We start from the raw sequence: 26,631 nt of genomic DNA on the forward strand, positions 1-26,631 counted from the left end.
TATGACCTTATCTCTCAGTGGGTCTTTAGCAATCTCAAGAGTTGCTATGGATGCTCCACTGGCGAGTGCTTGGCATGTCTTAACCACACGCATCTCATTACAGAGAGCACTTGGCCACTATCCTGTCTTTGTAGCATGGTAAAAGCCACCCATGTGTTTATTAAAGAGAAGGGTTTATGTGGTAATAAATTCTAAGATGGGACACCAATTATAGATTAAAAGGCAAAAATATGTATTCATACAGTGATCATTTGGTTAATAGGATTTTAATGTGTTTCTCATACTAAAGTACTGGATCAATGTTAACAACTAATTTACTTGATAATTGAGTATACAGAAGCATAGTGTCTAATCGCCTAGAATCCTTTTAGGCCAGATTAATTTTTCTATTGGGATTTAACACATGGTTTGCTCTTATTTAGCTTCTGTAGTTTAGCTGGATACTTTCAGAGGAACCATCTTCGTTTGCTTTGCTTTTTTCTTTCTCTCCCAACTTTTCTGTGGGCTGTTCTTGGACAGATGCTTTAAGAGCATCGCTTTTGTGCCAGGGACTCTTTGGCAGTCTGGTGAAGCCTTTGGGCCCCTTCTTAATATACTGTTTTTAAATGCATAAAATACACAGGATTTTACTTACAAAGGAAACCTGTTATATTGAAATAGGTATCAAAATATTGAAATAACCTGTGATACAGTAATTATGTACAGACCATTTGAATTCTGTCCAAGGATTTCAGTAGACTCAGGTTAAGAACCTCTGTTTTAGAATGAAATAACAGGGTTATTCAGGTATCTAATTAGTTTCTAAACTTTAAAAAAATCTTTCTGATATTTTCTGTGTCCCCTTTCTCCTACAGGTGTTATTAATACAGTTTATGGAATAGATGCTATGAACCCATCTTCAAGGGATGACTTCACAGAGTTTGGAAAGTTACTAAAAGATAAAATTACACAATACGAAAAATCACTATATTATGCCAGTTTTTTGGAAGCCTTAGTTCGAGATGTGTGTATTTCATGTAAGTAATTCTAATCTCTGGCCTCTGTGAATGGATTTAAGTAGGGGCACATCATACTTAGGAGGATGGAGATTGACTTTCGAGGGGAGGGGATGCTCTAATATATTTAAGATTTGCTTTTTAGCGGTTAGCTTGGGAGTGTTGTTCTGCAGATATACATTGAGTTTGAGCGGTTTTGTTTTTGTTTTTTGAGGGTGCCTTCTGAGTGTTTTTACAGTGGCTTCCCAAAGAGACACCTGTGCTTGTTGGCACAACAGCTAATAAAACACTAGTTTCTTATTTTATCTAATTATACATTGGAGGCGGTGGCTAGCGAAGTGTCTTTTGGGGAAAATCATACAGAATTTTAGAGCCTGAGTGAGACCACAGTCTGAGTGTCTGTTCATTTTATAAATGAGGAAGCCCATGACCAGATGCAAGTTGCTCAGCAGAGCTGGCACCCATTCTCTGGGTCCATGGGTTTGGCTTCATGCTCTGAGTCATATATTTCAGGGGGCAGGGGATATGGGAGTGACAACCCGGGGTGGTATAGCACTAAGGTGGGAAGGATGCTTTTGCTAGTGTTCGCTGTTTTTAAGATTGAGAAAAATAAATTCTACACAATGAGTTTTTTTTTTTTCTTAATTAATTAATTAATCTGGTTGCGTTGGGTCTTCATTGCTGCACGCGGGCTTTCTCTAGTTGCCTCAAGCGGGGGCTACTCTTCCTTGCGGTGCACGGGCTTCTCATTGTGGTGGTTTGTCTTGTTGCGGAGCTCAGGCTTTAGGCGCACGGGCTTCAGTAGTTGTGGCACGTGGGCTCAGTAGTTGTGGAGTATGGGCTCAGTTGCTCCACGGCATGTGGGATCTTCCCGGACCAGGGCTTGAATCTGCGTACCCTGCATTGGCAGGCAGATTCTTAACTACTGCGCCACTAGGGAAGTCCCTACACAATGAATTTTAAGTTAGGTTTTCTTTGGGAAATTATTACTAAGCTGAAGGTTCTGAATTTGATCAGTGATATACCCATAGTTGGTATTTTATTTTCCATATACTATTTTTACTGTTTTTGAAGGTGCTCTCTAACCAGACTGAACACTTTTTTGGGTAGCTAAAAACTCATGTCTGTTTCCAGCTTTATATTTTTATAAGGATGGAAGGATGTGTTGTCCACTAAACGGGCTTATTTCCTGTTGGGGCACTTAGATTTCTGAGATAACTAACTACCATCTTCATTCTCGTTCCTATGCTAGAAAATGGAGACCCCGAGGGGTGGGGAGTTACCATCTGTAGGTTTAAGAATTGTCGTTACATATTCATTCAGATACTCCTCACTGAGCATCAAGGATGTTTATTTCCATAAGTCATGGTTATTCTCTGCGTATTTAGACCAGATAAGGAAAAATGGTAGGGAGCACTGTGAGCTATAAAGACATTTCTAGTTTCTCTCTGGTTGAGCAGTGTCATTATAATTACAGTTTATTATAAATTTTTGTTGCTGAGTTTGCCATTTTACTTTAAACAGTTCTGATCTGTGAGCCTAGCCATAGACTGAATGATTCTCCATCGTGTTATGTTAAACAGGAGAAATTAATAGTCTTTCCAAGTTACCGAAGTTAATGATGGACAAATTAGATTTCTCGTAACACTGTGGAAGAATGTATATTTTGCTTTTACTTATTCTCCAAAATGCTTAAAAATTACTGGTATTTTTTTTTTTTTTTTTTTTTTAGTGGAAATTGATGACTTGAAAAAGATTACCAATTCATTGACTGTACTTTGCAGTGAAAAACAGAAGCAAGAAAAGGTAAGAGCTAGCTGCGTGGGAAATGTGTATTATGCAAGGATCGGGGTATAGGCATAATATTCTCAACAAGTGTAGTAGGAGCCTGAGAAGTCAAGCAATTCACCAATACCATTTATATTGGAATAGAACAGGAGTATGAGTGCCATTACCATCCTTTTGTTTACAGACATGTTCCATGTTTTTCTGAATTAATAATAGAAATTTCTCTGGGTCAGGTGTGGGATCTCCTTTAGAGAACTAAGGTTTTTCTGGAAGCAGAGCTTTGTTGACTCTATGAGGGTTGCTGTACCATATAAGATGCCCATAGTAGATAAAAATCTCTTGAATTAATTCTCTTTTTATCTATCTTCAGCAAAGCAAAGCCAAAAAGAAGAAGAAAGGTGTGGTTCCTGGAGGGGGATTAAAGGCTACCATGAAAGATGATCTGGCAGATTATGGTGGTTATGATGGAGGATATGTACAAGATTTTGAAGACTTCATGTGACGTTTTATCTTCTCCTGGTGTCTTCTTTCTGTTGCCCACAATCCCTTCAACATGTAGCACAACTTCCTTTCCTTTCAGTTCTGCCAAATGCTACAATCAGAAGTGCAGTATCTTTTGTGCTGGTTATTAACCCCTTGACACTTAGGTGCTAATGTGCAAATGAGGGAACTTGGATCTTGCTGCCAAGGGGTTAAAATTGGGACCCTCCATTGCTACTAAATCATAGTTTAAAAAAACAGACCTAATAATGTTGTTGTTGTTGCTATCTGATTGATTCCATAGCAGCAGTCACTAAATTGGAAACAAAGGTTGCAACATGACAAAAAATTGTGTAGTATTTACCAGCACCATTCAGTAATACAGCCTTAACCATACCTCCTTGAACTACTTCATAACTTGTCAAGAAAAGCAGTCTGCTGCAAGGGCATGTGGTGTGCACCTAGTATTAAAGTTGCTTTGTCTTAAAATTGAGCGTGAGGATATTAAAAATACATTGTGAAGAAGACTGCTTATCTCAGAGTGAAGATACGGCAGCTGAAAAGCACTAGTTTGATACTTAAAAATTAAATGACCAAAACCCTCCAACTTTGAAGCTGAAGAAGGTAAACCTCTCCATTATTGCATTACCAAGTTGTGGAATCTCTTGAATGCACAGACTGTCTAGTTTCTATTTATCAGACTATTCTGCTGATGGAGTGCTTCAGATGGGGGAAGGAAACTCCTTACCTATTATTTTATTTGTCTGATTGATTTAAGTGTCTGAGAAACAAATCTCCTTTGTTCTCTGAGGCTGCAGTGGATCAGCTTTAACAGGGTTTTGGCATTTCCTTTCCTTTATAAAACGTGTTCAGCAAACTGCGCCACTTAACTACAGTTTGGTAAATTGTTATGTTAACAATTATGACATCTGCAATGTTTTATAAAGCAACTAATTTAATAAAGTCACTATTGTGAGGACTTAAATTTTGTGTTAACCTCCCAAGAGATATTTTTGGAGAGTAAAGAACAAAGCTCTTGGGACTACAGTTCTCTGTATACTTATAAAGCTTAATAAGTGCTTGATGAGTAGATGTAGTTTTAAAACAAAAATGATTTGTGAGGTCCTTAATAGTGTCACCCTAGAGCAACAAAGGCATAGAGCTGCCTCCCTTTTCTTATTTATTTGGGGAAATTGTTTGGTTGTTTAGATACTAAGGCCTAATTAAGTACCTAGAAGAACTATTTATTTGGAGTAATTGAACTTATAACTCAGGTTGTGGCTGTAAGCAGAGATAGGGTGATCGTCTCTATTATATATTTTCTTTTAAGCAATTTAACCAAATCTGTGGTTGGAGTCTTTTTTTTGAAACTGCCACAGAATCAGAAGTAGGGACAGAGCAAAAAATATTTTAAATTTCTCTTACACAGGAATTAGGAGCCTCAATCAAAGCTGTGTAGACCACTAAGTGGAAGACAGGACCATCTAAATGATTTGAGGAATTAACAGAAACCAGTGACTACACAGCAATTATTACAGCCAATAAAGATTGTTTTAAGGCAGACAAGGGCTAAGATTTCCTTAGCAGTGATAATGACATACACTGAATTTAAAATTATTTTATTATAGAGATCAGTTTCTAATAAATGGAAATGTATCATCTGTTCCTTAACTGTGTAAATAATATTAAATTCCTTTGAAACTGGAATCTGCAGGCACAGGTATTCTTTACTAAATATTGTATCATCTCCTAAAGTAGAAGCTATCCTGAGGAAGATGGAGCTTTTGATCTTAATACCAATTTCTATATAAAATGGTATAGATGAATAATTATTTTCAAATAGGAATTTCCTTGTGAAAATTCTCCTTCTTCACCCACTATTCACAAAGGACTGGTGTGGTCAGTCCTGGGGTTTTACAATCAGACATCAAAGATCCCCATGGCATTTCTCTAGTCTGACCACAAACATCTGTCAGTACCTCATTTCAGTATAAGAAAACAGGCATGTATGAATTCTTGGCAGTAACCATCCTCATGTCATCTGAATCCAGCTAACCTGCTAGCATGTCCTTTAGACAGCAACCTGTCTGAGGGTCCTTCAGAAGCACATTTACAACGTCATAAAATTTGTGTTCATGTGCCAGCTTGTAGTACAAGTAGACATCTTCACAATATGTGAGTAACTTCTTCAGGTTTTTCACAACTAAGTCAGTAGGCTGATGATGTTTACATCTAGACAAAGAAACAAGAACGTACAGGTTAAGATACTGTGTCTTGAACGAGGGCCATCAGCTCTGATACTTATCACTGTCTATAGAGGAGAAGGTGCTTGAATCTGAGAAATCATTCAGACTATTAGGGAGTGCTTGATAGACTATGAAATTATTTCATATGAAATTATTTCATTAAAAATGAGTTATCTTAATGCTGGCCTTCATTAGAATAATTTCAGTAATCCAAAGGGGGACCTCTGATGTTTAGTGTTTTTGGCACCTCAGACAAGCTGAGTAGCTCTCCTCCCATTTTAAGTACAGAGCACCATAAGCAAACTATTCTCATTCATCTGTTTGCATAAATTTGTTAAAAGATTGTCTTTCTGGGTATTCTTGACATCTCTTTGCCATCTCAAGCAGAGGGGTAGCCTATAGGCATGTTATACGTAGTCATAAAATTCTTACCCGTGCCTGATCTCAAAGCTGAGGCATTTTAACTTACTTTATTGAAATTTCTTCAAATATACTGGATCTTAATAACCTTTGCTGCTTAAATTCTTCCAAGTAATTAAAGTCTCCTTTAAGAATCACTTGTTGGTATAGAATTTCAGCCCAATCAGGAACAAAGTCATAGGCCTCAGCCACAATAGAAGCCTTAAAAGGATGGAGGGGAAGGAGGACACCATTAGAGCCTATTGGATGTAAAACTGAAGGCAAACTGCTCTAGAAAATGACTTCATATTCACTCTATGAGTGTACAGTATTATCATCACCAATAATGTTAGAAGGCTCTACGTATCAGGGTTGGTGAAAAGTTTGCTATTTCCCCTTCCCTGACACCCCAAACACCTTCCTTCAGTGTTTTTAATCTTCCTCACAATGGGTTAAAAGAACTGCTGATGAATATTTTTCTCACTAACTCAACTCTCTAAGGAACAGTGAAAGGGCTGATTCCCTGATAACCGTCCCTCCTTGTTAAAGGGCTAGAACCAGCCTCCCAGAAGCCCTGACTTTTTATGCTAACCCAAGTGCACTGTTCTGGAAATGCTGGGGCTAAGAGGTGCTTGCAGGACCACTGGCAGGGATGTTCCCCTGAACCTCAACTGTCTTAAGTGCAAAGATGTCTGCCTCTCTGCTGACTTAATAGTGTGGGGAAAGGAGACAGTATGTCTCACTGTTTGTTCTCCAACCTCTGCCCGAACAATATGCTGGTAAGAAATACTACTATGGAAAGGCAGCTGGAGAGCTGGACTGTCCTGGTTCTGTCACTAGCCCCGAGACCTTAGGTAAACCACTCAGCTTCTGGGTCCCATGACAGAGACAGCAGGAGAGGATGCTGGCAGCACTGGCTAGGTTTTTCCTCCTTGCTCACCTGGTAGAACCGAGGTAGGGCCATGATACAGTCCATCAGCCTGTGGCGGCCCAGGTTGATGAGCATTGTGTTCTGGCCGGTGTTCAGAAAGTGAATCTGCAGTGTTATCAGCTTGGTGAGCCGGTGACAGTGCAGGGCCTGTCGCACGCAGGAGTCCTGAAGGATAAGGGTGGCAGTAGGCACAGATTAAGACTTTGTTGCCGTCATCTCCCCCGTGAACCCTCCAGCAATGGAACAAAATAAAATTATTCCTACGGCAGACACCAAGCCCCAAGTCCAGTCTGGAATAAGACTCTCATGGTTACCTTGGCATAACTCTCTGCTGCATCCAGCATCAGAGTCAGGGCCTTCAGCAGCAGCTGCTTCAGGTGGTGCCCATCCTTGAGGCTGTCCTCTGCAGGGGAGTAAAGGAAACGTGGGTGTGTCTGACTCCCAAGGCTGGCTACTCTCATCCCACTCAGTAGTAGGGTGGACTATAGAGACAAGCCAGCTCATGTTCACAGGGAGGCAGGTATGTCTCACTCAGGTAAAGGCTATTGGGCCAAAAGTACACACACACACTGGAGTAGGATTCACTGCCCCATCTAGTTCAATTTCTCTCTGAAACATCAAGGCAGGCTTACACAGCATCAACATACATTGGTTCTTGACAGATGACACCCCTGGATGCACTGGCTACAAGAGGGGTAAAATGCCTTCCAACCCCCCTTCTGTCTCCTTTCTGCCCCCTGGGGCCCCACTGAATAAATGTTAGAAGCTGAGGTGAGTATTAGTCTCATGGACTCTTGCCCTGCTTAAGCCCTGAGAACCTTCCCTGGCCGGCAGCACTGCCCTGCTGTGACCTCTGCTCACCCCAGGGCTGAGACTCAATCAATTTCAGTTGGATGCAGGCAGCTGCCTCATGGTTCTCCCCAATCTCCCGGCACATGCTGAAACACAGGGCAATCATGTTGTGCTTCTCACTGTCCCCAGGGCGGCAGCGTTTGATGTAGTCCAGTAGGGCCGTCTTCAGGGTACCACTCTGCCCAGAAAAAAGGGGGGGATACCAAGGTCTCAGCCATGTACTGCAAGGTAGGCAGGACTGGCCTAGTCCTTTTGATTCTGAAAGTTCCTCAAAAACTCCCAAGGAAAAGGAAAAGATAAGCAAAAATGAATACCAAAGTTTATACTATCCTGAGTATAAGGAAACAGCCACAGCCTCTCTGCTGGTGAGAGTGTAAGTGGTAAGACCTGTCAGAGGCGAGAAGCCTTACAAATGTACACACGTGCATTAGTCTAACGATTCCACTTCTAGGACTCTATCCCTAAAGAAGTAAGCAGAGAAAAGTGCTAAGATGGATGTAACAAGGATATTTAATAGCAAACAATTAGAAATAATCCAGATGTCCAGAATAAGATCTAAGAGAACACCATGTAGCCATTAAAACCGATGTTGACTTGAAAATTATTCATGCTTATTGTTAACTGAGAAAAGCAGGCTATTTCCTATCTGCACAGCATGACAGAAATTTGATAAAAATATGTGAACATGTATGTATATATGTTTGTGGGTATATGTGCAAAGAAAGGGCCTATACCAAATTGTTAGCAGTGGCTGTCTGCAGACAGTAGCTAGACACACAGGGCTTTTTTTCGTGTTCTGTTTTCCAGGTGTCTTTTTTTTTTTTTTTTAAATATGGAACGCTTCACGAATTTGCGTGTCATCCTTGCGCAGGGGCCACGCTAGTCTTCTCTGTATTGTTCCAATTTTTAGTATATGTGCTGCCGAAGCGAGGACCCAAGTGTCTTAACGTTGAATATTCATTACTTTTGTAATCAGAAACAAAGTTATTAAAAGAATATTTAAATGCAGGAACAAAAATGCCTCAAAAACAATTTTAAAAATCCTGAAGGTGTCCCTATGTCCAGGACTTGCTCCTTTCCTTACAACCGGACTGGTCTGTCCTGAAACTAGCCCAGCACTGAGGAGAGTTTTTCTGCTTTGTCTCTTAATCCTGCTTGTCTGGGCCCAAGTTCCCAGATGTCAAAAGTGCACCTAGGTTTTTATTTTATTTATTTATTTTTTGACTGCGCCACACAGCATGTGGGATCTTAGTTCCCCGAAGCGCAGAGTCTTAACCACTGGACCGCCAGGGAAGTCCCATAGGTTTTTAAATCTTTCGAGGTGAAAACAATGAATTAGCCAATGAATAACTTGAAAACAGAGGCTCTTGTGAGTGCATGCCTGGTGTCACATAGTATGCTGAGGACAGACAAGCGCCCAGAGACCAAAGGCCTGGCAAGTCAGGCTTTTGCTTCCCAGCCTCCTTCCTGGTCATCATCATAAATAGCTCCACAGCTTTCTAGACCCAGACCTTGGCATTCACTTCTGAATAGCTCTCGGCAACACACTTTTTCATGGTCCCCTGAAAACTCTCCACTCTAAAAGGCCCCAGACACAGCCTTCCAAGCTGGTCAATCCATTCCCACCTGGCTCTCAGGAAGGGTTTTTGCCCCTGCCAAAGCAGGCACTGGGACAGTAAGGCAGGAGACAGAGACAGGTGGAAGCGCACAAACTCTTTTTCTTCATTATTTAGCACCTATCAGCATAATTGTGACCTGGTCTGAGCTCTGTAACCTTAAAGCTACTGGTTACAGTATATGTCTTAGGGAGGTCCTTAATTCCCTCCCTCTATATCCTGGGAGTCCATCCTGATTGGGATTATTCCTGAGAAAACCTGAGACTCCCAAGTATCAATAGTACATGTCATACTGCAGCTCAAAAATACTGTACACCTACCGGGTCCAACTTCTTCCTCATCAGCACTTCAAAGTAGTGTTTTTTATGCAGCAAATCAAATATGTATGTCATCTCGTTGTACCTTCCAATGCCAGTGAGGAGACGCACCTACAAAGGGAGAGGGCAGCTTGCATCAGCATTGCTTGGAGTTCTCTGAGCCAGACCACTACCCCAACAGTTTGGTTGCTTTCAAATACCAAACTGGCGGGAAGAAGGGTTAATGGCCAGGCTGCCATGCTTATTAACTCCTTTCCTCCTTGCCTGTCTGCCCCCTTCCCATCCCATGTACCCAACAGGGGCCTTCTCTGGAGGATTCAGAAATGCTAAGTCATTGGGAAACCACTGGCTGTCCCCTCCTCTGTTGTCTCTAAACATGACTATCAAGTGCTGAAGTGCCATCCTCCTGGGCAGGCACTCTTCCTCTTCCCACCACTCCTTATTACAGCACCCAATGGCTTGCTCAGACACTTGGGTCAGTTTCAATCCTAGAGAATTTCGGGGAGGTACAGGAAGCTTGAGTTGTCAGTTCATTTCAATTCAGATATAAGAGGCAGGTCTGACCCTTGTTTTGCGGGTGAAGTAACTGCCGTCTTAGCCCTCTAGAAAAGCTAACTGCTTGGTAAGGGGGTATGACAGTCCTGGAGCATGGCAGGGATCCTCTTTGATTTCTATTCCTTTGGTGCAATCTCTGATTTGGAGAGAAATCATAACCTGGAGCAGAGGGTTGAACTGCCCAGCCAGCTACCAAGTAGGTAGTGGTATCCAGATAGGCAAATTCCGTAAGACCACATCAGCTCTGAGCTGATAGTCTCCAGCCTATCTGTTCTATCAAAGGTTTCCTCAGGATGGAGGGTGAAGGTGAGGGGGTGACTTACCACCAGTCCATACTCCTCACTGGGGGCCAAGTGGTTGTCTGTGAGCAGCCGGGCGGCCTGCAGGACTCGGATGATGCCCTCCATGTGGCATGTCAGTGTGAAGCAGTGATGAGCCAGGATCAGCAGCTCTGTGGCTGGGTGGGTTGGGCACTGGTGAGACAGGACTGTCAACCCTGGCTAACCCCTGTCTAGCTCTGTGCCTGGCAGCAGGGTCAAGGGGCCTGGGACAGCTGGGCCTGTCTGGAGAAGGCTCTCTCACCAGTCCTCTGAGATCCCTGACCTCACCAGTTCTAGCTCTGGGATGGCCCCCGGATGAAGTCAGTTCTTCTCTCAGTGACAGCACAGGGATTAACTCGCTCCTCAAAGACAGTCTGCATATAGTGACAGCATTTCCAAAAGGCTCAAAAAAGAACAAAGAATGCTAGCTTTCTAAAGATGGAGAAACTTTCTGCAGACAAACTGATGGAGTACCTGCCAATACAAGTCCGAGGGCATTCTCTGTAGCTGAGTGGAGAGCCTTAGGACCTAATCAAGTGCTATTTGATGCTCTGCACTTCTACAGGCTTTCTAGATTGAGATGTGACACACACAAATTTAAAACTACTATACACAATCACTATGAGCACAATTAAAAGGCAAACTGGGAAAAATATCTGGAATGCTGGAAGACAGAAGAGGGATTCTCAGCCTTAATACATGCTGTGCCCTCTGGGCCCTTGCACCTGTGGGGCCCTCCCCAAACCTACTGGCTACTAATGCTTCTGGTCTTGGTTTGCACATTTCCTCCCAAAACCTTTGTTGGCCCCATCAGTATGCTTACTGTGACTTACACCCCTAGTCTGTGAGCTCCAGGACTGCTGCTTAACTTGTTCACCATAACCCTGTTTTTAGAGTGCCTGGTACACAGTCAATACTCAGTAGATGTTGCTGAACTGGACTGAGAAGAGATACAGAAGGCTATTTTATTTATTTTTGTTTTGGCCGCACTGCACGGCTTGTGGGATCTTAGTTCCCTGACCAGGGATCGAACCCGGGCACACAGCAGTGAAATTGCCAAGTCCTAACCACTGGACCGCCAGGGAATTCCCAGAAGGCTGTTTTAAAAATAAACCTATTCAACCTCTTAAAATCTCACGTGTTCACTAAACATCAGTAAAATGCCTTTTTCACGTCAAATTTGCAGAGTATAATGGGCTCCAGGAAATGATACTCTCACACACTGCTTAAGAGGGAGTGAGAAGTGAATTTTTTTTCCTGAAGTAAATTTGGCAATATATATATAAAACCTTAAAAATGGGCATACTCCTGAATCAGGAATTTGTCTTAGGGAAATAACTATGGATGTGCACACAGATTTGCCTATAAGCATGTCTACCACAATGCTTAAAACAGCGGAAAATTGGAAGCAATCTATAGGTCCTACAATAGGGTATACATTTTTTAATTACATACAAGATAAATATTATGTAACGACTAAAAATTATAAAAAATTATATAGAATAGTGTCATGGAAAGATACTAATGACAGCATGGTGGTAATTATAAACAGTATACACAGTATAATGCTATTTTTGAAAAATAAAAACCTATGGACTTGCATAGAAAAAGATGAGAGGGACACATACTACTGAATGCATACAGCAACACTGTGAAAAGTGAGCAGGCTTTGAAATCACACAGACAGGGTTCAAATGCCAGCTCTGCCACTTAATAGTTATAAATTAATCAACTTTCCTAAAGCTTCAGTTTCCTTCTTCTAAAATGGGGACAATAATAGCCATTTTTCAGGGTAATGTAAGAATAAAATAAGCTAAATATGCCAAATGTTAAAAGGTTACCTTTTTGTGTGATTTTAAATTTGGGGTTGCTTTGCCATATATATTTTCTAGCTTTTCTTCAATGAACTTATGGCTTTCTACTAAGAACTTATAAACAATCCTGGAGGAGTAGGGATCCAGAGAAGGAACAAGGATCCAAACTGAGTTTTGAAAAGACTTAACCTCAGAAGACTTCTTAGAGACCTGCTTGGGCCCAAAACATGTAAGAAAGTGGCCAAGAACTTACTGCAAGCCAATTCCCCATGGGGAACGGAGGAAATCTTATCCAACAACTTCATGCCTACCAAGGTGTGGTCTTGACACAGAGCGGTCAGCTGAAGAAACGTCTGGCTTTCCTCTGTTGGGGTGAACGTCTGCTTATGTCCTATACAGAAAGATGTGGAGAAAGGTGCTAGTTTTACCTTGAGAGAGATGAAAGGAAGACAAGAGCCCCAGGGCAGGAGGCCCGCCCTGCCCAGGCCTGGGCACCAGGAGGTAATGATGAAGACGCTCCGGGGCGGCTCTCCTCTTGCTGGGGTCAAATATCTCAGGTGAGATGCCATCTTATGGGACAGCAGGAGCTCATTAGCTCAGAGAAAGGCACAGTTACTCTAAATATAATCATAAAACAATAAACAAAAAGCAATAACAACAAAATAAATGCAATGTGTTCTCCTCTTACAAGTGCAACCTGGCAACTTGAAAGGACAGCATACAAGATATATATGAGCATAACATCAAATCCTTAATGCTGGGAACTTGAGAATGTGGTCTGAAAGGCTGGGGAGGCCTGAAAGGTAGGGCACCTGTTCCCTCTGATGGGGTCAGCAGCTCCCGGGTCACCTCTTCAGCCACAAGTTCAGCCACTGTGTCTGGCTCGAGGCCCTGGGTGCTGATGAAGGCTTGAGCTCGCTTGCATCGGTCAGGCTGCTGAGAGGCCAAGATTACCCGGAGAATGGCCTCACCATCCTGGGCAGCGACATCTGTGTAGGAACAGCCCAACTCCTGAGAGGAAGGCAGAGCCAATCCAAGCCATCATTAGGAACCAGGAAAAAGCTAGCAGAAGACAGCCTTTCCTGAAATCTGATGTGGACAGACGCCATGGTTTTCTGAGCTTAAAGATCCCTCATCCTGAGCAGGAACCTTAGAAGAAGCAAACACTGTTTTCTAGCCCTTTCTACTGCTTTGCCAATGAGGTGAATCCAAGCAAGAGAAAGGCTTGTCTTCAGAAAACATCATCAGGTGACTGATCTCTCACTGAACACTGAGCTTTTCAAATGTTATGAAACCTAAGGAAGTTGAAGAAAAGGCAGAGCCCCTTCTTTATTGTTCCCATGGCAGCAGGAACCCTCAATTTCCAAAGAAGTCTCTGAGCCTTGTTGTCCAAGGAAGGGCTTTTAGTGCTCGGCTTGCTTTCTCTCGTGCTCTTCCATTGCACTTAGAATCTACTCTTTTTCTCCCTCAATCAGCACAAAGCCAAAACGATTCCTGGCTGCTCTGGCTCCTGTTTTATAGTCATTACATTCCATTTAATTTTATTTTAAAACTTATTTTGGGCTCTTTCCCATATGGAAAGCTCACCACTATTCCCCAGGGATGGATTTATAGGGGCCAACGTCCTGACAAGAGCTCTACTCCCAGGTCATGATTATAATCTGAAGGGCTGACTACTGAGGGCAATGTCCAAAATCCACCTTCACCTTCTCCCTTCCCTCCCTCTCAGAGGGAGCTCCTGTGGAGACCCAGCCCTTTGGCACGTACCTTGGCAAGTGCATAGAGACAGAGGACCTGCCGGCAATAATTCTTCCCATGGAGGCATTTGCTTGTCAGAGTTTCCAGAGTAGTCACCACTTCATCACTGGGGGACAGCATCACAAATGACTGACTATCCAAACTTGAAGCTGGAAACAAATACAGGTCTGAGGGGGGCTTTAAGGGGCTTTTAAGGTCTCTCCTCAGCCCCCTATGACTCTACCTCTCTGCTCACAGCTTCCTTCACTGCACCCTGTTGACTCCCCCTGGGTCTGGGACCACTTCTAACAGGGCTCACACCCCACTTAAACTTCTTTCATTGCCTTCTTCTAGGAAATCCCCAGCCCAGGATACTTCAAAGACTCAAAGCCACCTAATGAACACTCTAGAGATCATCACCAAAGATGCCTGCCAGACTCTCCTCCACATACACTGCCTCCCAATTTCCCCTTATGTCAAATAATCACCAGGTCTACCTGACTGTATCTCCAAAACATCTCTCCAGTCACCACCTTAGTTCCAGCCTTTATCACCCTGCATCTAGAGGTGTTACTGTCTCCTGCCGCCAGCCTCCCTTCTTCCCCAACTCAATCTTCCAAACACTCAGCATTCTTCACATTCTAAAATGCAAATCACAAAAATCAAGGATCATCTGACAGATACCTTAAAGGCACGGTAAAATTAGAATCCATTCCTGATTTTTTAAAAAAAGCTCTTAGCCTAAAATAAAACTTTCTTAATTTGAGAAAGGGTTTCTCTTAGTGGAAAAAAGTAGAAAAGAATATTTATATAACACTGTTCCTAATAGCAAAAACAAAATGGAAAAATTTTAAACGTGTCTCAGTAAATCATTGTTAAAAAAATCATAGTACATGACCTGAGAAGGAAATCCAAAAAAGAGGGGATATATGTATACATATAGTTTATACTGTACAGAAAAGTGAATCAGCTAACACAATATTGTAAAGCAACCATACTCCAATTAAAAAAAAAAATAGTACATTCATATAGTAGAATACCCTGCAGTTATTAAAAGAATGAGGTCAATCTATCTGTACTGAGAGGGAAAAATGTTGCAGAACAATATAACCGTATTTTTGTTGAAAATAAATATTTGTGTGTGTGTGTGTGTGTGTGTGCGCGCACACCCGCACACATGTGCGAGCCCACACGTAGAAAATAATGCACGCCAAGCAAGTAAAAGATGTTATTCTGGGGAATTTGGTGGGCGTGGTGTTCAACGGATAAATAACTCACTTTTTACTTTATGCACTTCTGTATTGTGTGATTTATTACATTAAGCATGTAATACTTTTGCTTTTAAGACATTACTCTTTTAAAAATATGCTTTAAACACAAAAATATAAAAGGCAACTCAGACCATGTTATTCCCCTGCTTAAAATCCTTCATTAGAGTTTTCAGTTCTAGGTCTCTCCCACTGACCTCAATATAAAAGCTGGACACAGCGCATGCAGTGCTATATGAGGACTCTGAAGAGCAAATAGCAGCAGATGGATCGAAGATAACCTGCATTACCATTTTCTCCCCTCTAGGAATCTCCAGAGTGAATGCAACGCTGCCCGAAACCCAGAACCAAGCACTACAGCTCACAAAGAGAGTGGGGCTCCAGGAGACGTCCTCCAGAGCAGGCTCAAGGAGCGGAAAGGGAACTCCCACAGCCCGTTCTCTCTGGTCCTAGCTCCTAAGCAACCACTCAGCTGTGGTGGGAGGGGCTGCAGCAGCAGCTGGCAAGAGCCAAAACTCAGAGAGGGACCTTCTTTTTGGATCAGAAGTGCTCTGGTCCTAAGGGGGCAGAGTGAATCCCTGTTCCTTTTTGTATTATCCTCCTGTCAGCTGGCCCTAGATGCGGGCAGTCAGGAAAGTACATGACAGGATGGGGTAACTAAACCTCCAGCTTTGGCCAGAAGACTGAAAAGGAAAGCCTCGGGTAACCAGAAAGTACTTGGAAGACAGATTCAGGAAAGCAACACAATAAAGTTGTTTATAAACATTAGGGCTCATTCCTGGGCTTTGCATGTATGGATCTGATCCCGACCAACATATCAAAGACTTTGAGAACTAAGTCAACAGACAGACCACTACGCAGGTTGCGGACTGACCACAGGATGGCACATACAGGATGGATCTGAACAGCACCACAAAGAATTTGAAAACTGAACTGATGTTAGAACCACAGCCCACAGAAAGTACATTGGAACGTGTAGTCTGAACATAGTCTGAACAATTGACTGCTAAAAAAATATCAACATTCTTCATAGGATTTAAACAAGACACAGCATCCCATAACACACTATTCGAAATGTCCAAGATACAACATGAAGTTATTCAGCATACAAAAATACAGGAAGATCTCAACTCATATAAGACAAAGGAAAGACAAACGATGAAACCCAGCACTAAAATGACATAAATGTTGAAATTATCTGAAACAGACTTTAAAGCAGCTATTACAAATGTTCCAACAAGCAATTATGAACGCTCTTAAGATAAACAGAAAAACAGAAAGTCTTAGCAAAGAAATTAAAGGTATAAAGAAGAATAAAATGGAAGTTTTAGAACTGAAATTTAAAAATCACAGAAATTAAAAAAAAAAAATCTTGATAGCAGAATGGAAATGCCAGAGGAAAGAGTCAGTGAAACTGAAGATAGATAAATAGAAATTATCCAATCTGAACAACAGAGAAAGATTGAAAAAGACTGAACAAAGCTTCAGGCACTTGTGAAACAATAACTTTTGTTTTTGTTTCATTGGAGTCATTGGAGTCCCATAAGGAGAGGAGTAAGAGTATGGTGCTGGAAAAATATTTGAAAAAAATGATGTCTGAAAACTACCTAACTTTGATAAAGCTACATATTTAAGAAACTCAGTGAACCCCAAATAGCATAAGCCCCCCAAAATACATGTCCAGTCATGCTATAACCAAACTGCTGAAGACAAAAGACAGGAAAAAATCTTGAAAGCAACAAGAGAAAAATGCATTATCTACAGGGGAACAATGATTCGAATGACTGCAGATTATTCATCAAATACCACGGAAGTCAAAAGGAAGTGTCAGAACATTTTTAAGTGTGGAAAGAAAATAATAAATGTTCTATATCCAGCAAAAATCATCCTTCAGGAATGAAGGTGCAATAGAGACAGTCTCAGATGAAGTAAAACTAAGAGAATCTGTTTCCAGCAGACAACTCTGAAAGAATTACTAAAGGAAGTCCTTCACACAGAAGGAAAAAGAAACTAGAAGTAAACTTGGAACATCAGGAATGAAGGAAGAGCAACAAAAATTGTAAATATCTGAGTAAATATAATAAACTACTCTCCTCTTGAGTTTGTTAAAATATATTTTCCGGTTGAAAACAAAAAATTAGCATTGTTTGATGAGATTTTCAGTGTATGTAGGTGTAATATAATAAGGCAACTAAGACATAAAGGGAGAGAAGTAAAGTAACCTACATGATGGTAAGGTTTCTACCCTTAAAATATAATTTTAAGTAGACTGTGAAAAGTTACAAATGTATAATGTAACCCATAAAGCAACCAATTAAAAAAGCTATGCAAAGCTATACAGTCAAAATCACAAATTAGGGCTTCCCTGGTGGCGCAGTGGTTGAGAATCTGCCTGCTAATGCAGGGGACACGGGTTCGAGCCCTGGTCTGGGAGGATCCCGCATGCCACGGAGCAGCTAGGCCCGTGAGCCACAAATACTGAGCCTGCGCATCTGGAGCCTGTGCTCCGCAACAAGAGAGGCCACGATAGTGAGAGGCCCGTGCACTGCGATGAAGAGTGGCCCCCGCTTGCCGCAACTAGAGGAAGCCCTCGCACAGAAACGAAGACCCAACACAGCCAAAAAAATAAATAAATAAATAATAATTAAAGGTGCTAATAATTAAAAAAAAAAAAAAATCACAAATTAAAATGGATGACTAAAAAATGTGCAAATAACCCAAAGGCAAGAAAAGGTTTCCTCAGAAACTGCAAACTACCAAAACTCACCTGAGATGAAAAAGATAACCTGATTAGTCATATAACTATGAAATAAGTTTGTAGTTAAAAATCTTCCAGGGCTTCCCTGGTGCCGCACTGGTTAAGAATCCGCCTGCCAATGCAGGGGACACGGGTTCGAGCCCTGGTCTGGGAAGATCCCACATGCCACGGAGCAACTAAGCCGGTGTGCCACAACTACTGAGCCTGCGCTCTAGAGCCCGCATGCCACAACTACTGAAGCCCGTGCACCTAGAGCCCGTGCTCCGCAACAAGAGAAGCCACCACAATGAGAAGCCTGCACACTGCAATGAAGAGTAGACCCCACACACCCCAACTAGAGAAAGCCCGCGTGCAGCAACGAAGGCCCAACACAGCCAAAAGTAAATAAATAAAATAAATTTAAAAAAAAATCTTCCAAAACAAAAATCTCCAGGTTTAGAAGGTTTTACTGGTAAAGTCTACTGAACATTTAAAGAAGAAATAACACCAATTCCACGTAATGTTTTCCAGAAACGCATTAAACTAGCATTACCCTGATGCAAAAACCAAAGACGGTATTAAAAAAAAAAGTACAGATCAATATTCTTCATGAACATAAATGTAAGAATTCTCAACAAAATAGCAAGTTGATTCCAGTAATATATCAAAAAGAATAATGCACCATAACCAAGTGAGGTTTTTCCTGGGAATACAAAAGCTGGTTCAATATATTAAAAGATCAATTAATGTAATCTACTGTATTACTAGTCTAAACAAGAAAAAAAAAAAAAAAAAAACACGATCATATCAATGGATGCAGAAAAAACAGGAAAAAATTCAACATTGATCCATGATAAAAACTCTCAGCAAATAGGGAACTTCCTCAACATGACAAAGGGTATCTTCAAAAAACCTACAGCTAATATCACACTTAATGATGAAAGACTGAATGCTTCCTCCCTAAGATCAGTAACAAGGCAAGGATGTCCACTCTCACCACCCCTATCCAACATCATGCCGGAAGTCCTTGCTAGAGCAGTAAAGCAAGAAAAAATAAGTAAGGCAAATAGATTGGAAAGGAGGAAACAGAACTGCCTCTATTCACAGATATGATTATCTCCATAGAAAATCCCAAGGAATCTATAAGAAAACTCCTAGGATAAGTGAGTTCAGCAAGATCACAGGATTAAAGGTTAACATAAAAAATCAATCATATTTCTATATGTGATCATGTACAATTGGAAACATGATTATTTACATAGGATAAATTTCAGTGAACTAGCCACAAGTCAGAGAGATTCCCTCTAACTTTGCTACTTAGCTAGTTAAAAGACCTAGATGGGACTTCCCTGGTGGTCCAGCGGCTAAGACTCCGCGATCCCAATGCAGAGGGCCCGGGTTCGATCCCTGGTCAGGGAACTAGATCCCACATGCTACAACTAAGAGTTCGCATGCCACAACTAACGGTTCTGCATACCACATCTAAAAGATCCCACATGCTGCAACTAAAGATCCCACATGCCACAATTAAAGATCTCGCATGCTGCAACGAAGATCCCATGTGCCACAACTAAGACCCAACGCAGCCAAATAAATAAATAAATAAATAAATAAATAAATAAATAAATAAGTGCGATAAACTAGAGCTCTAGGTTTAAAAAAAAAAAAAAGACATAGGTGTTTCTACTTCATTGACTAGTTAATTACCTAGTTTATGAATTACCCTTAACTTAGTGTAACTGGTACACCAAAAGGGACCCTTTCTTCCTGGAGAGAATGCCAACAGCACCTCACAGGACTCAGGGCAATTTGATCTCCTTCACTTACTGCTTTGGACTTTCCTTAGAGGAACGCCAGGTTCTTCTTCTTCCTCAAGCAGCTCAGCACTTTGTAAGAGAGCATGGATCTCTGGGTGCAGGTCATCTACACTAGCTTCCCCTGAAGCTAGTGCTCTGCAATGCAACACCAAGGCAACATCTTGGTTATAGAAATGAAAATATCGGCATACTCTACTTGCTTCATGCACACAGCCATCATCCAATAGGCGCCCAATCAAAAAGTTTAGGGACTCCTGCTCCTTCCAATTCAGTTTGTTCTCACAAGTGTCTTTGGATGGAAGGCCATTAAATTCTAAGTATTTTGATGTGTTCAGAGCAGCCAACTTAGAGAATGAAAACTCATTGGCTAAGCTTTCAAAGGAAAGTTCACCAGTAGTTGAAATCTGTTGAGAACATCTGGGGTCTATTTCCTCCTGGTTTCCCCTGAGGGTGTGCTGGGTGATGCGGCAGAGCCAGATCTGCTTCTCTAGCTCCTCCAGCTCCTCCAAAGGCACCAGGTCCTCCTGGGCAAGCCAGTGTCCTGCCAGAGTGAGCAGCAGATGGCGCTCCTCAGCGCTGCTTGGTCCCTCTTCAGCTGGGCACTCACATGCCGTAAGAGCCTGGGCTGAGAAAAAGGAAGAAGCTGCTTTGCTTGAAATGGAATTTTTCTTAAAATTCTCATGACATTTTTTCCAGAAGTCAATTCTTGCTTGTTTCAGGGACCACTGGTCAATGTGTTTTAAGGTCTGCATTTCCTGTGTTATCTGTGAAATTGAACACAGCAATTTTTAGCCTTTCCTGGATAAAGAAATATCATAAATGCTAATGCTCCCTCGGTATACCATACTTGTTAAAACTCAAATCAAGTTAGAGAACATGGGACTTGGCTACAGATGATCCTGGATATTTCATCTGGAAAGTTAAGGTATGAAAAACAACTCTAAATTTATCTAATTGAATGAGGTTCAAGAGGAAGCCACCTTATATCTAATTCTATTCAAAGTAAAATAATTGTAGCATGTCCTGTAAGCTAACCTTATATTAAAGGAAACATTCCTCAAAAATGGGCATTCTAGGCTCATTCATTTCTGAAAGTAATGTCTGTGTCGAAAGCGAAAAAGTATCATCACTGGTAAATCACATACCTCATTTAGTTCTGTTTAATGCTGGTTCAAAAAGCTAAGATTTTAAATAACTTAAAAGACTAATGATACCTCTTCAATAACCAAGTTGTCCACAGGTAGCTCAGCTAGTTCTGCTACCCTCCTGGCCAAAGCAAAGTATCCATCTGTCTCCAGTTTTTCCAAAATTGATCTACATTCCTGCTGAAAATTCTCAAGGCTGTAGCTGGTAATAATTACACGATTAATGGCTATGGACGTATCCTTCAAAATTTGGCTAAGGACACACAGCTTCTTCACATCTGGACCTGTGCCAAAGAGAAGCAGATATAAGCATTTAATCAGTAAAATACTGCTATGGCATTTCAAGAGTAACTAAATATGAGGGGAGAATATATTTAACATAATAATGTAGTTAAAGGGAAAATAAAAACCGATTTTTCTACTCTGGTTGGCTGGCAGAGGAAGCCAAAGGCAACTCCTATATAGTAAGAACTAATAAGATTAGCACATGGACTCCATCTATAAATCTGGCTTTATATACCAGGCAGAAGTTGGTGGCCTACTATGTAGTAGCAACTCAGTTAACCTTGGGAAGATCTGGCCATTCATTCAGGTTGGTTCCATCTTTTTCCAGATTTTTCTCCTACCTTGAACAAATTTGTTTTTATGATTGTTCACTCATTCATTCACTGCAGGCATCATGTGGATGAAGACACAGAACTTCTAGGACAGTTGAAACTGCAGGTGGTCAACAGCCAAAGCTCTAACACGGTACACTGTATTCAGAATGGAGCACCACTTGCTCCTCCAGATACCTATCTAACTTAACCCAGGGAGACCCAGCTAAGAACTGCCTAATGTCCCCAGGAAAGTCTCTCTCTCTTTTTTTAATCAAAGTATAATATAAGTGACTTAACAATATTATATCAGTTTCAGGTGTACAACATAGTGCTTTGATATTTTTGAACATTACAAAATGATCACCATGATACATCTAGTTACTATCACCATACAAAGTTATTACAATTTTATTGACTATATTCCCTATGCTACATTACATCCTTGTGACTTACGTATTTTATAACTGGGAGTTTGTACCTCTTAATCCCCTCCGCTTATTTTGCCCATCCCCTCACCCTCCTCCTCTCTGGCAACCAACAGTTTGTTCCTGGTATCTATGAGTTAGTTTCTGTTTGTTCATTCGTTCTTTAGATTCCACATATAAGTGAAACCAAACAAATTCTTATCCTTAGTAACATTAGGAATTCTCTGCCAATAATTTATGTGGCTGGGTTTGCTCCTACTCCCAAATATAGTATGCATAGAGCCTACGTGTGCCCTACCATAAAGGAGGGGCATGGAAAACCTTCTGTAGGAGCCTGCTCCCAATGCCACCTGCTGAGCTGTGCTCCGATTTGCGCAGTTCCAGGGACAGTGAGACACCTCGCACAATAACCACCAGTATGAGCATACTGGGTTTCTTTGCAGGCATAATATAAAACATAAGTCTTTTAAAAAACCTTTCTTTTCTCTAAGCACATACATGATATGCACGTACAACTATTCTATAAAAACAGAAATAATTTAATTACGTGAATAAAAGCATTATAGTAATGGTTAACAATGTAGACAATCCTTGTAATTTTTTAAGGATAGGGTTAACTCTGGCAAGAGAACAGGAAATTTATTTCTTAAGAAAATTAAAGTTACTAGAGACCAATGAAAGTACCTTATATTAAAAGGACCTACTGTCTGGTCTACGCAGTAACTGACAGTAGTTTATATACACTGCATTTTGGAAACACCCCCCCTTCCCTTCTAGTCACCAGCCCCACAGCCTACAACACGGGCATGAAGCCCAGGCATTCTGCGCCTGTTCTGTGCAAATGTGAGCTTTCCAGTTGAACATCTGTGAGTTTAAATGTGATAAAATAACCCTGGTAGTGAAAAATACCAGAATCTAGCGTAAAAGAACGTTATCACTCAACAAAAACTTGAAGTTATCAGACAAGTAGAAAAAAGGGTAAGGCAATACTGGTTTCATTCAATCAGCAACAAGCTTAGAGACTGCCAATGTCTGGAGGAATCTGGAAAAAATCGACACAATTAGTCTCTTAAAACCTTCAAAATGAATTAGGCATTCCTGAAACAAGTCTGTGACCTTGAACAATGATGACATGTTAAGGTTACTTGTCAAAGAAAACAATAATAGTGACAGGGTAGTATAGAGGCTAGCCAGGGGAAATTTGGCTATTTGCTTAGAATTAGTAGATAGTTGTATTACTTGTGTTATACCCTGTTGTGCTGCTGTAAATGCTTTAACCATGACTGAAGTTTCCTGTAACCTCTTCTTCACACCCTGTTCTGGACTGTAATGTCTTATATCCTATGCATTTTAATTTCCTGAATGCCCTTCTAAAATATTTTCAGGATTAGGTAAGCTAACTTCTTAACAGCAACTTCCCTGTAAGTATTGTCTTACCGTCAGAGAAGAGATGCTCTATTCCAACAAACAGCTGTAAAAGCTTCCCCAGCTCATACTGGGTCCTACACTGCTGCAGCATAAGCTTCAAAAGAAAATACACATGCTCCTTCAGCCATGGGGCAGGAATGATAGCGTGGACCCTTGTGGCTGCCGTTTCAAGCTATGAAAAAAAAAGAAAGGGTCAGGGAAAGTGGTTTCTCAGGAACAGCAAATCAAAACCTCTGAATTTGGGAATGTCTAAGAAAGCCAAGGTACCATCAAAGGCATCTCCTATTACAAAGGAGAATGCTTATTCAGGTCCTTTTCAAACAGCAGTAATTTGTAGTGCAGCTCAGAGGAGTAGCAAAAATAAGCCCTCTTTGGCAGCTTTGTAGTTTGTCTCTTTGTGGGACATCCTGTTGTAGAGAGCTATGTGTGTGAAAGTCAAAAATGGGAACGAGACCTAAAGACTCAATGGAGTGAAGCAATGCAAATACCGCCAAGTTAGGGACTGCCCAAGTTAACAGTCCTGTGAGTGGCTGTGAAATTAACCAGACATGTTTCACTTAGCAGCTTCTTTAGAGAGGGGTCTAGTCCTGCCCTGAGTCCAGAAGATTTGAAATTCACATGCGAAGACCTCTTAAAAAGACCTGCTTAACATTGCTGAGCTGGTTCTATTAGTTTGCTTGTAGTTTATACTATCATTAGAGAAGGATCTCAATTAGCAAGCCTGAACTTTTGTCATTTCAATCAAATGCTAAAAATGTTAATAGGAAGATGACCCCAAGAAGCAGCCACATCAAGCTTGAATCAGAGCATTAGTTCTTTTTTAAAAATTTTATTTATTTATTTATTTTTGGCTGCGTTGAGTCTTCGTTGCTACGCGCGGGCTTTCTCTAGTTGCGGCGAGCGGGGGCTACTCTTCATCGCGGTGCGCGGGCTTCTCACTGCAGTGGCTTCTCTTATTGCAGAGCATGGGCTCTAGGGTGCAAGCTCAGTAGTTGTGGCGCACGGCATGTGGGATCTTCCCGGACCAGGGCTCGAACCCGGTCCCCTGCATTGGCAGGCGGATTCCTAACCACTGCGCCACCAGGGAAGCCCCCAGAGCATTAGTTCTTAGTCTTTATTTACTTGTTTCCCTACCTCTGTCGCTCTAAGAAGAGGGTCTATGGCAGACAGACGACGGAACTGGTTAAAGTAAAAAATATATGGAAGTAAAGAGCTCAGGTAACGATGGAGCAGCTGCACTGCCCCTTGGTTGGGGGCTGGAGCAGGGGCAGACAAGCAAGAATCAGAAGAGACCTGGAAGGACCTAAATGTAAAATGCAAAACTATAAAACTCCTAGGAGATAACATGGGAGGAAACGTAGGTGACCTTGGGTACGGTGATGGCTTTTTTAGATAAAATACCAGAGAAAGAATTCACGAAGGAAATAACTGACAAGCTGGACTTCACTAAAATTAAAACCGGCCCTACAAAAGACAATGTCAAGAGAATCAGATGACAAGCCACAGACTGGGAGAAAATATTTGCAAAATACACACCTGATAAAGGACTGTTATCTAAAATACACAAAGAACTCTTAAAACTGAACAAAAGAAGACAAACAACACTATTAAAAAAATAGGCCAAAGAGCTTAACAGATACCTGACCAAACAACGTACACAGATGGCAAATAAGCATATGAGAAGAAGATCCATACCATATGCCATCAGGGAAATGCAAATTAAGACAATGACATATCACAACATACCTAAGAATGGCCAAAATCTGGAACTCTGACAACACCAAAGGTTAGCAAGGATATGGAGACACAGGAACTCTCATTCATCGCTGGTGGGAATGCAAAACAGTGCAGCCATTTTGGAAGACAGTTTGGTGGTCTCTTCCAAAACTAACATACTCTCACCATATGATCGAGTACTCCTTGGTACTGATATTTACCCAAATGAGTTGAAAACTTATGTCCACAGAAGAACCTGCACACGGATGTTTAGAGCAGCCTTATTCATAATTGCCAAAACTTGGAAGCAACCAAGATGTCCTGCAGTAGGTGAATGGATAAATAGACTGGTATATCCAGACAATGTAGTATTATTCAGCACTAAAAAGAAATGAGCTATCAAGCCATGAAAAAGACATGAAAGAAACTTAAATGCAGGGTGTGGAGTCAAGATGGTGGAGTAGGAGGACGTAGAGTTCATGTCTCCTCACATCTAGGGCACCAACCAGGCGCTGGTGAGGGACCTTGGACACCTAAGGGGACGGGAGGAATCCCTGTGTGACCAGGGCCTTGGTTCCCAGGCCAGGGGTCAGGCCTGAGCTCCTGTGGTGGGAGTGCTGAGTCCAAACCACTGGACTAACAGAGAACCTCAGACCACAGGGAATATTAATGGGTGTGAGCTCTCCCATTGGTCCTCATCTCAGCACCAAGACCCAGCTCCACCCAACTGCCTGCAAACTCCAGTGCTGGATGCCTCAGGCCAAACAACCAGCAAGACAGGAACACGGCCCCACCCATCAAAAAAAATGAGATGACAAAAAAATATGGTACAGACGAAGAAACAAGGTAAAAACCTACAAGACCAAATAAATGAAGAGGAAATCAGCAACCTACCTGAAAAAGAATTCAGAGTACTGATAGTAAAGATGATACAAAATCTCGTAAATAGAATGGAGGCACAGACCAAAAAAATACAAGAATGTTTCACAAGGACCTAGAAGAACTAAAGAACAAACAAACAGTGATGAACAACACAACAACTGAAATGAAAAATACACTAGAAGGAATCAATAACAGAACTGAAGGAGAAGAACAAATAAGTGAGCTGGAAGATAGAATGGTAGAAATAACAGCCAAGGAGCAGAATAAAGAAAAAAAAATGAAAAGAAATAAGGACAGTCTCAGAGACCTCTGGGACAACATTAAACGCACCAACATTTGAATTACAGGGGTCCCAGAAGAAGAAGAGAAAGAGAAAGGGTCTGAGAAAATATTTGAAGAGATTATAGTCGAAAAATCCCCTAACATGGGAAAGAAAATAGTCAATCAAGTCCAGGAAGCACACAGAGTCCCATACAGGATAAATCCAAGGGGAAACATGCCAAGACACACACTAATCAAACTAACAAAAATTAAATTCAAAGAAAAAATATTAAAAGCAACAAG

General features: G+C 41.4%; 2 protein-coding genes and 1 non-coding gene across 4 annotated transcripts in view; 1 reads left to right on the top strand and 2 right to left on the bottom strand.

The window, feature by feature from the left end:
- EIF3J (eukaryotic translation initiation factor 3 subunit J) overlaps positions 1-4,248 on the top strand; it is a 40,196-nt gene extending 35,948 nt beyond the window's left edge. For both annotated transcript variants that reach the window (XM_068550721.1, XM_068550712.1), the window contains exons 6-8: positions 855-1,016; positions 2,728-2,801; positions 3,154-4,248. In XM_068550721.1, the coding sequence (XP_068406822.1) occupies positions 855-1,016; positions 2,728-2,801; positions 3,154-3,285 (368 nt within the window). In that variant the 3' untranslated portion in view covers positions 3,286-4,248. The remainder of the gene's footprint in view (positions 1-854; positions 1,017-2,727; positions 2,802-3,153) is intronic.
- A 179-nt stretch (positions 4,249-4,427) lies between these two features.
- The window catches only part of SPG11 (SPG11 vesicle trafficking associated, spatacsin), an 89,493-nt gene continuing 67,289 nt past the window's right edge, over positions 4,428-26,631 (bottom strand). Inside the window, exons 28-40 of the mRNA XM_068550704.1 lie at positions 23,479-23,641; positions 21,087-21,301; positions 19,883-20,636; positions 14,081-14,220; positions 13,126-13,324; positions 12,567-12,704; positions 10,503-10,636; positions 9,628-9,735; positions 7,701-7,869; positions 7,154-7,242; positions 6,849-7,004; positions 5,979-6,130; positions 4,428-5,495 (exon numbers count right to left, since the gene is read on the bottom strand). Coding sequence (XP_068406805.1) covers positions 5,315-5,495; positions 5,979-6,130; positions 6,849-7,004; positions 7,154-7,242; positions 7,701-7,869; positions 9,628-9,735; positions 10,503-10,636; positions 12,567-12,704; positions 13,126-13,324; positions 14,081-14,220; positions 19,883-20,636; positions 21,087-21,301; positions 23,479-23,641 — 2,598 coding nt within the window. The 3' untranslated portion in view covers positions 4,428-5,314. The remainder of the gene's footprint in view (positions 5,496-5,978; positions 6,131-6,848; positions 7,005-7,153; positions 7,243-7,700; positions 7,870-9,627; positions 9,736-10,502; positions 10,637-12,566; positions 12,705-13,125; positions 13,325-14,080; positions 14,221-19,882; positions 20,637-21,086; positions 21,302-23,478; positions 23,642-26,631) is intronic.
- Positions 8,518-8,625, bottom strand: LOC137777609 (U6 spliceosomal RNA). The gene has a single exon (XR_011076574.1). It is a non-coding gene; the product is annotated as a U6 spliceosomal RNA (small nuclear RNA).

This window comes from Eschrichtius robustus, chromosome 1 (assembly GCF_028021215.1).
Source record: "Eschrichtius robustus isolate mEscRob2 chromosome 1, mEscRob2.pri, whole genome shotgun sequence".
NCBI classification, from domain to species: Eukaryota; Metazoa; Chordata; class Mammalia; order Artiodactyla; family Eschrichtiidae; genus Eschrichtius; species Eschrichtius robustus.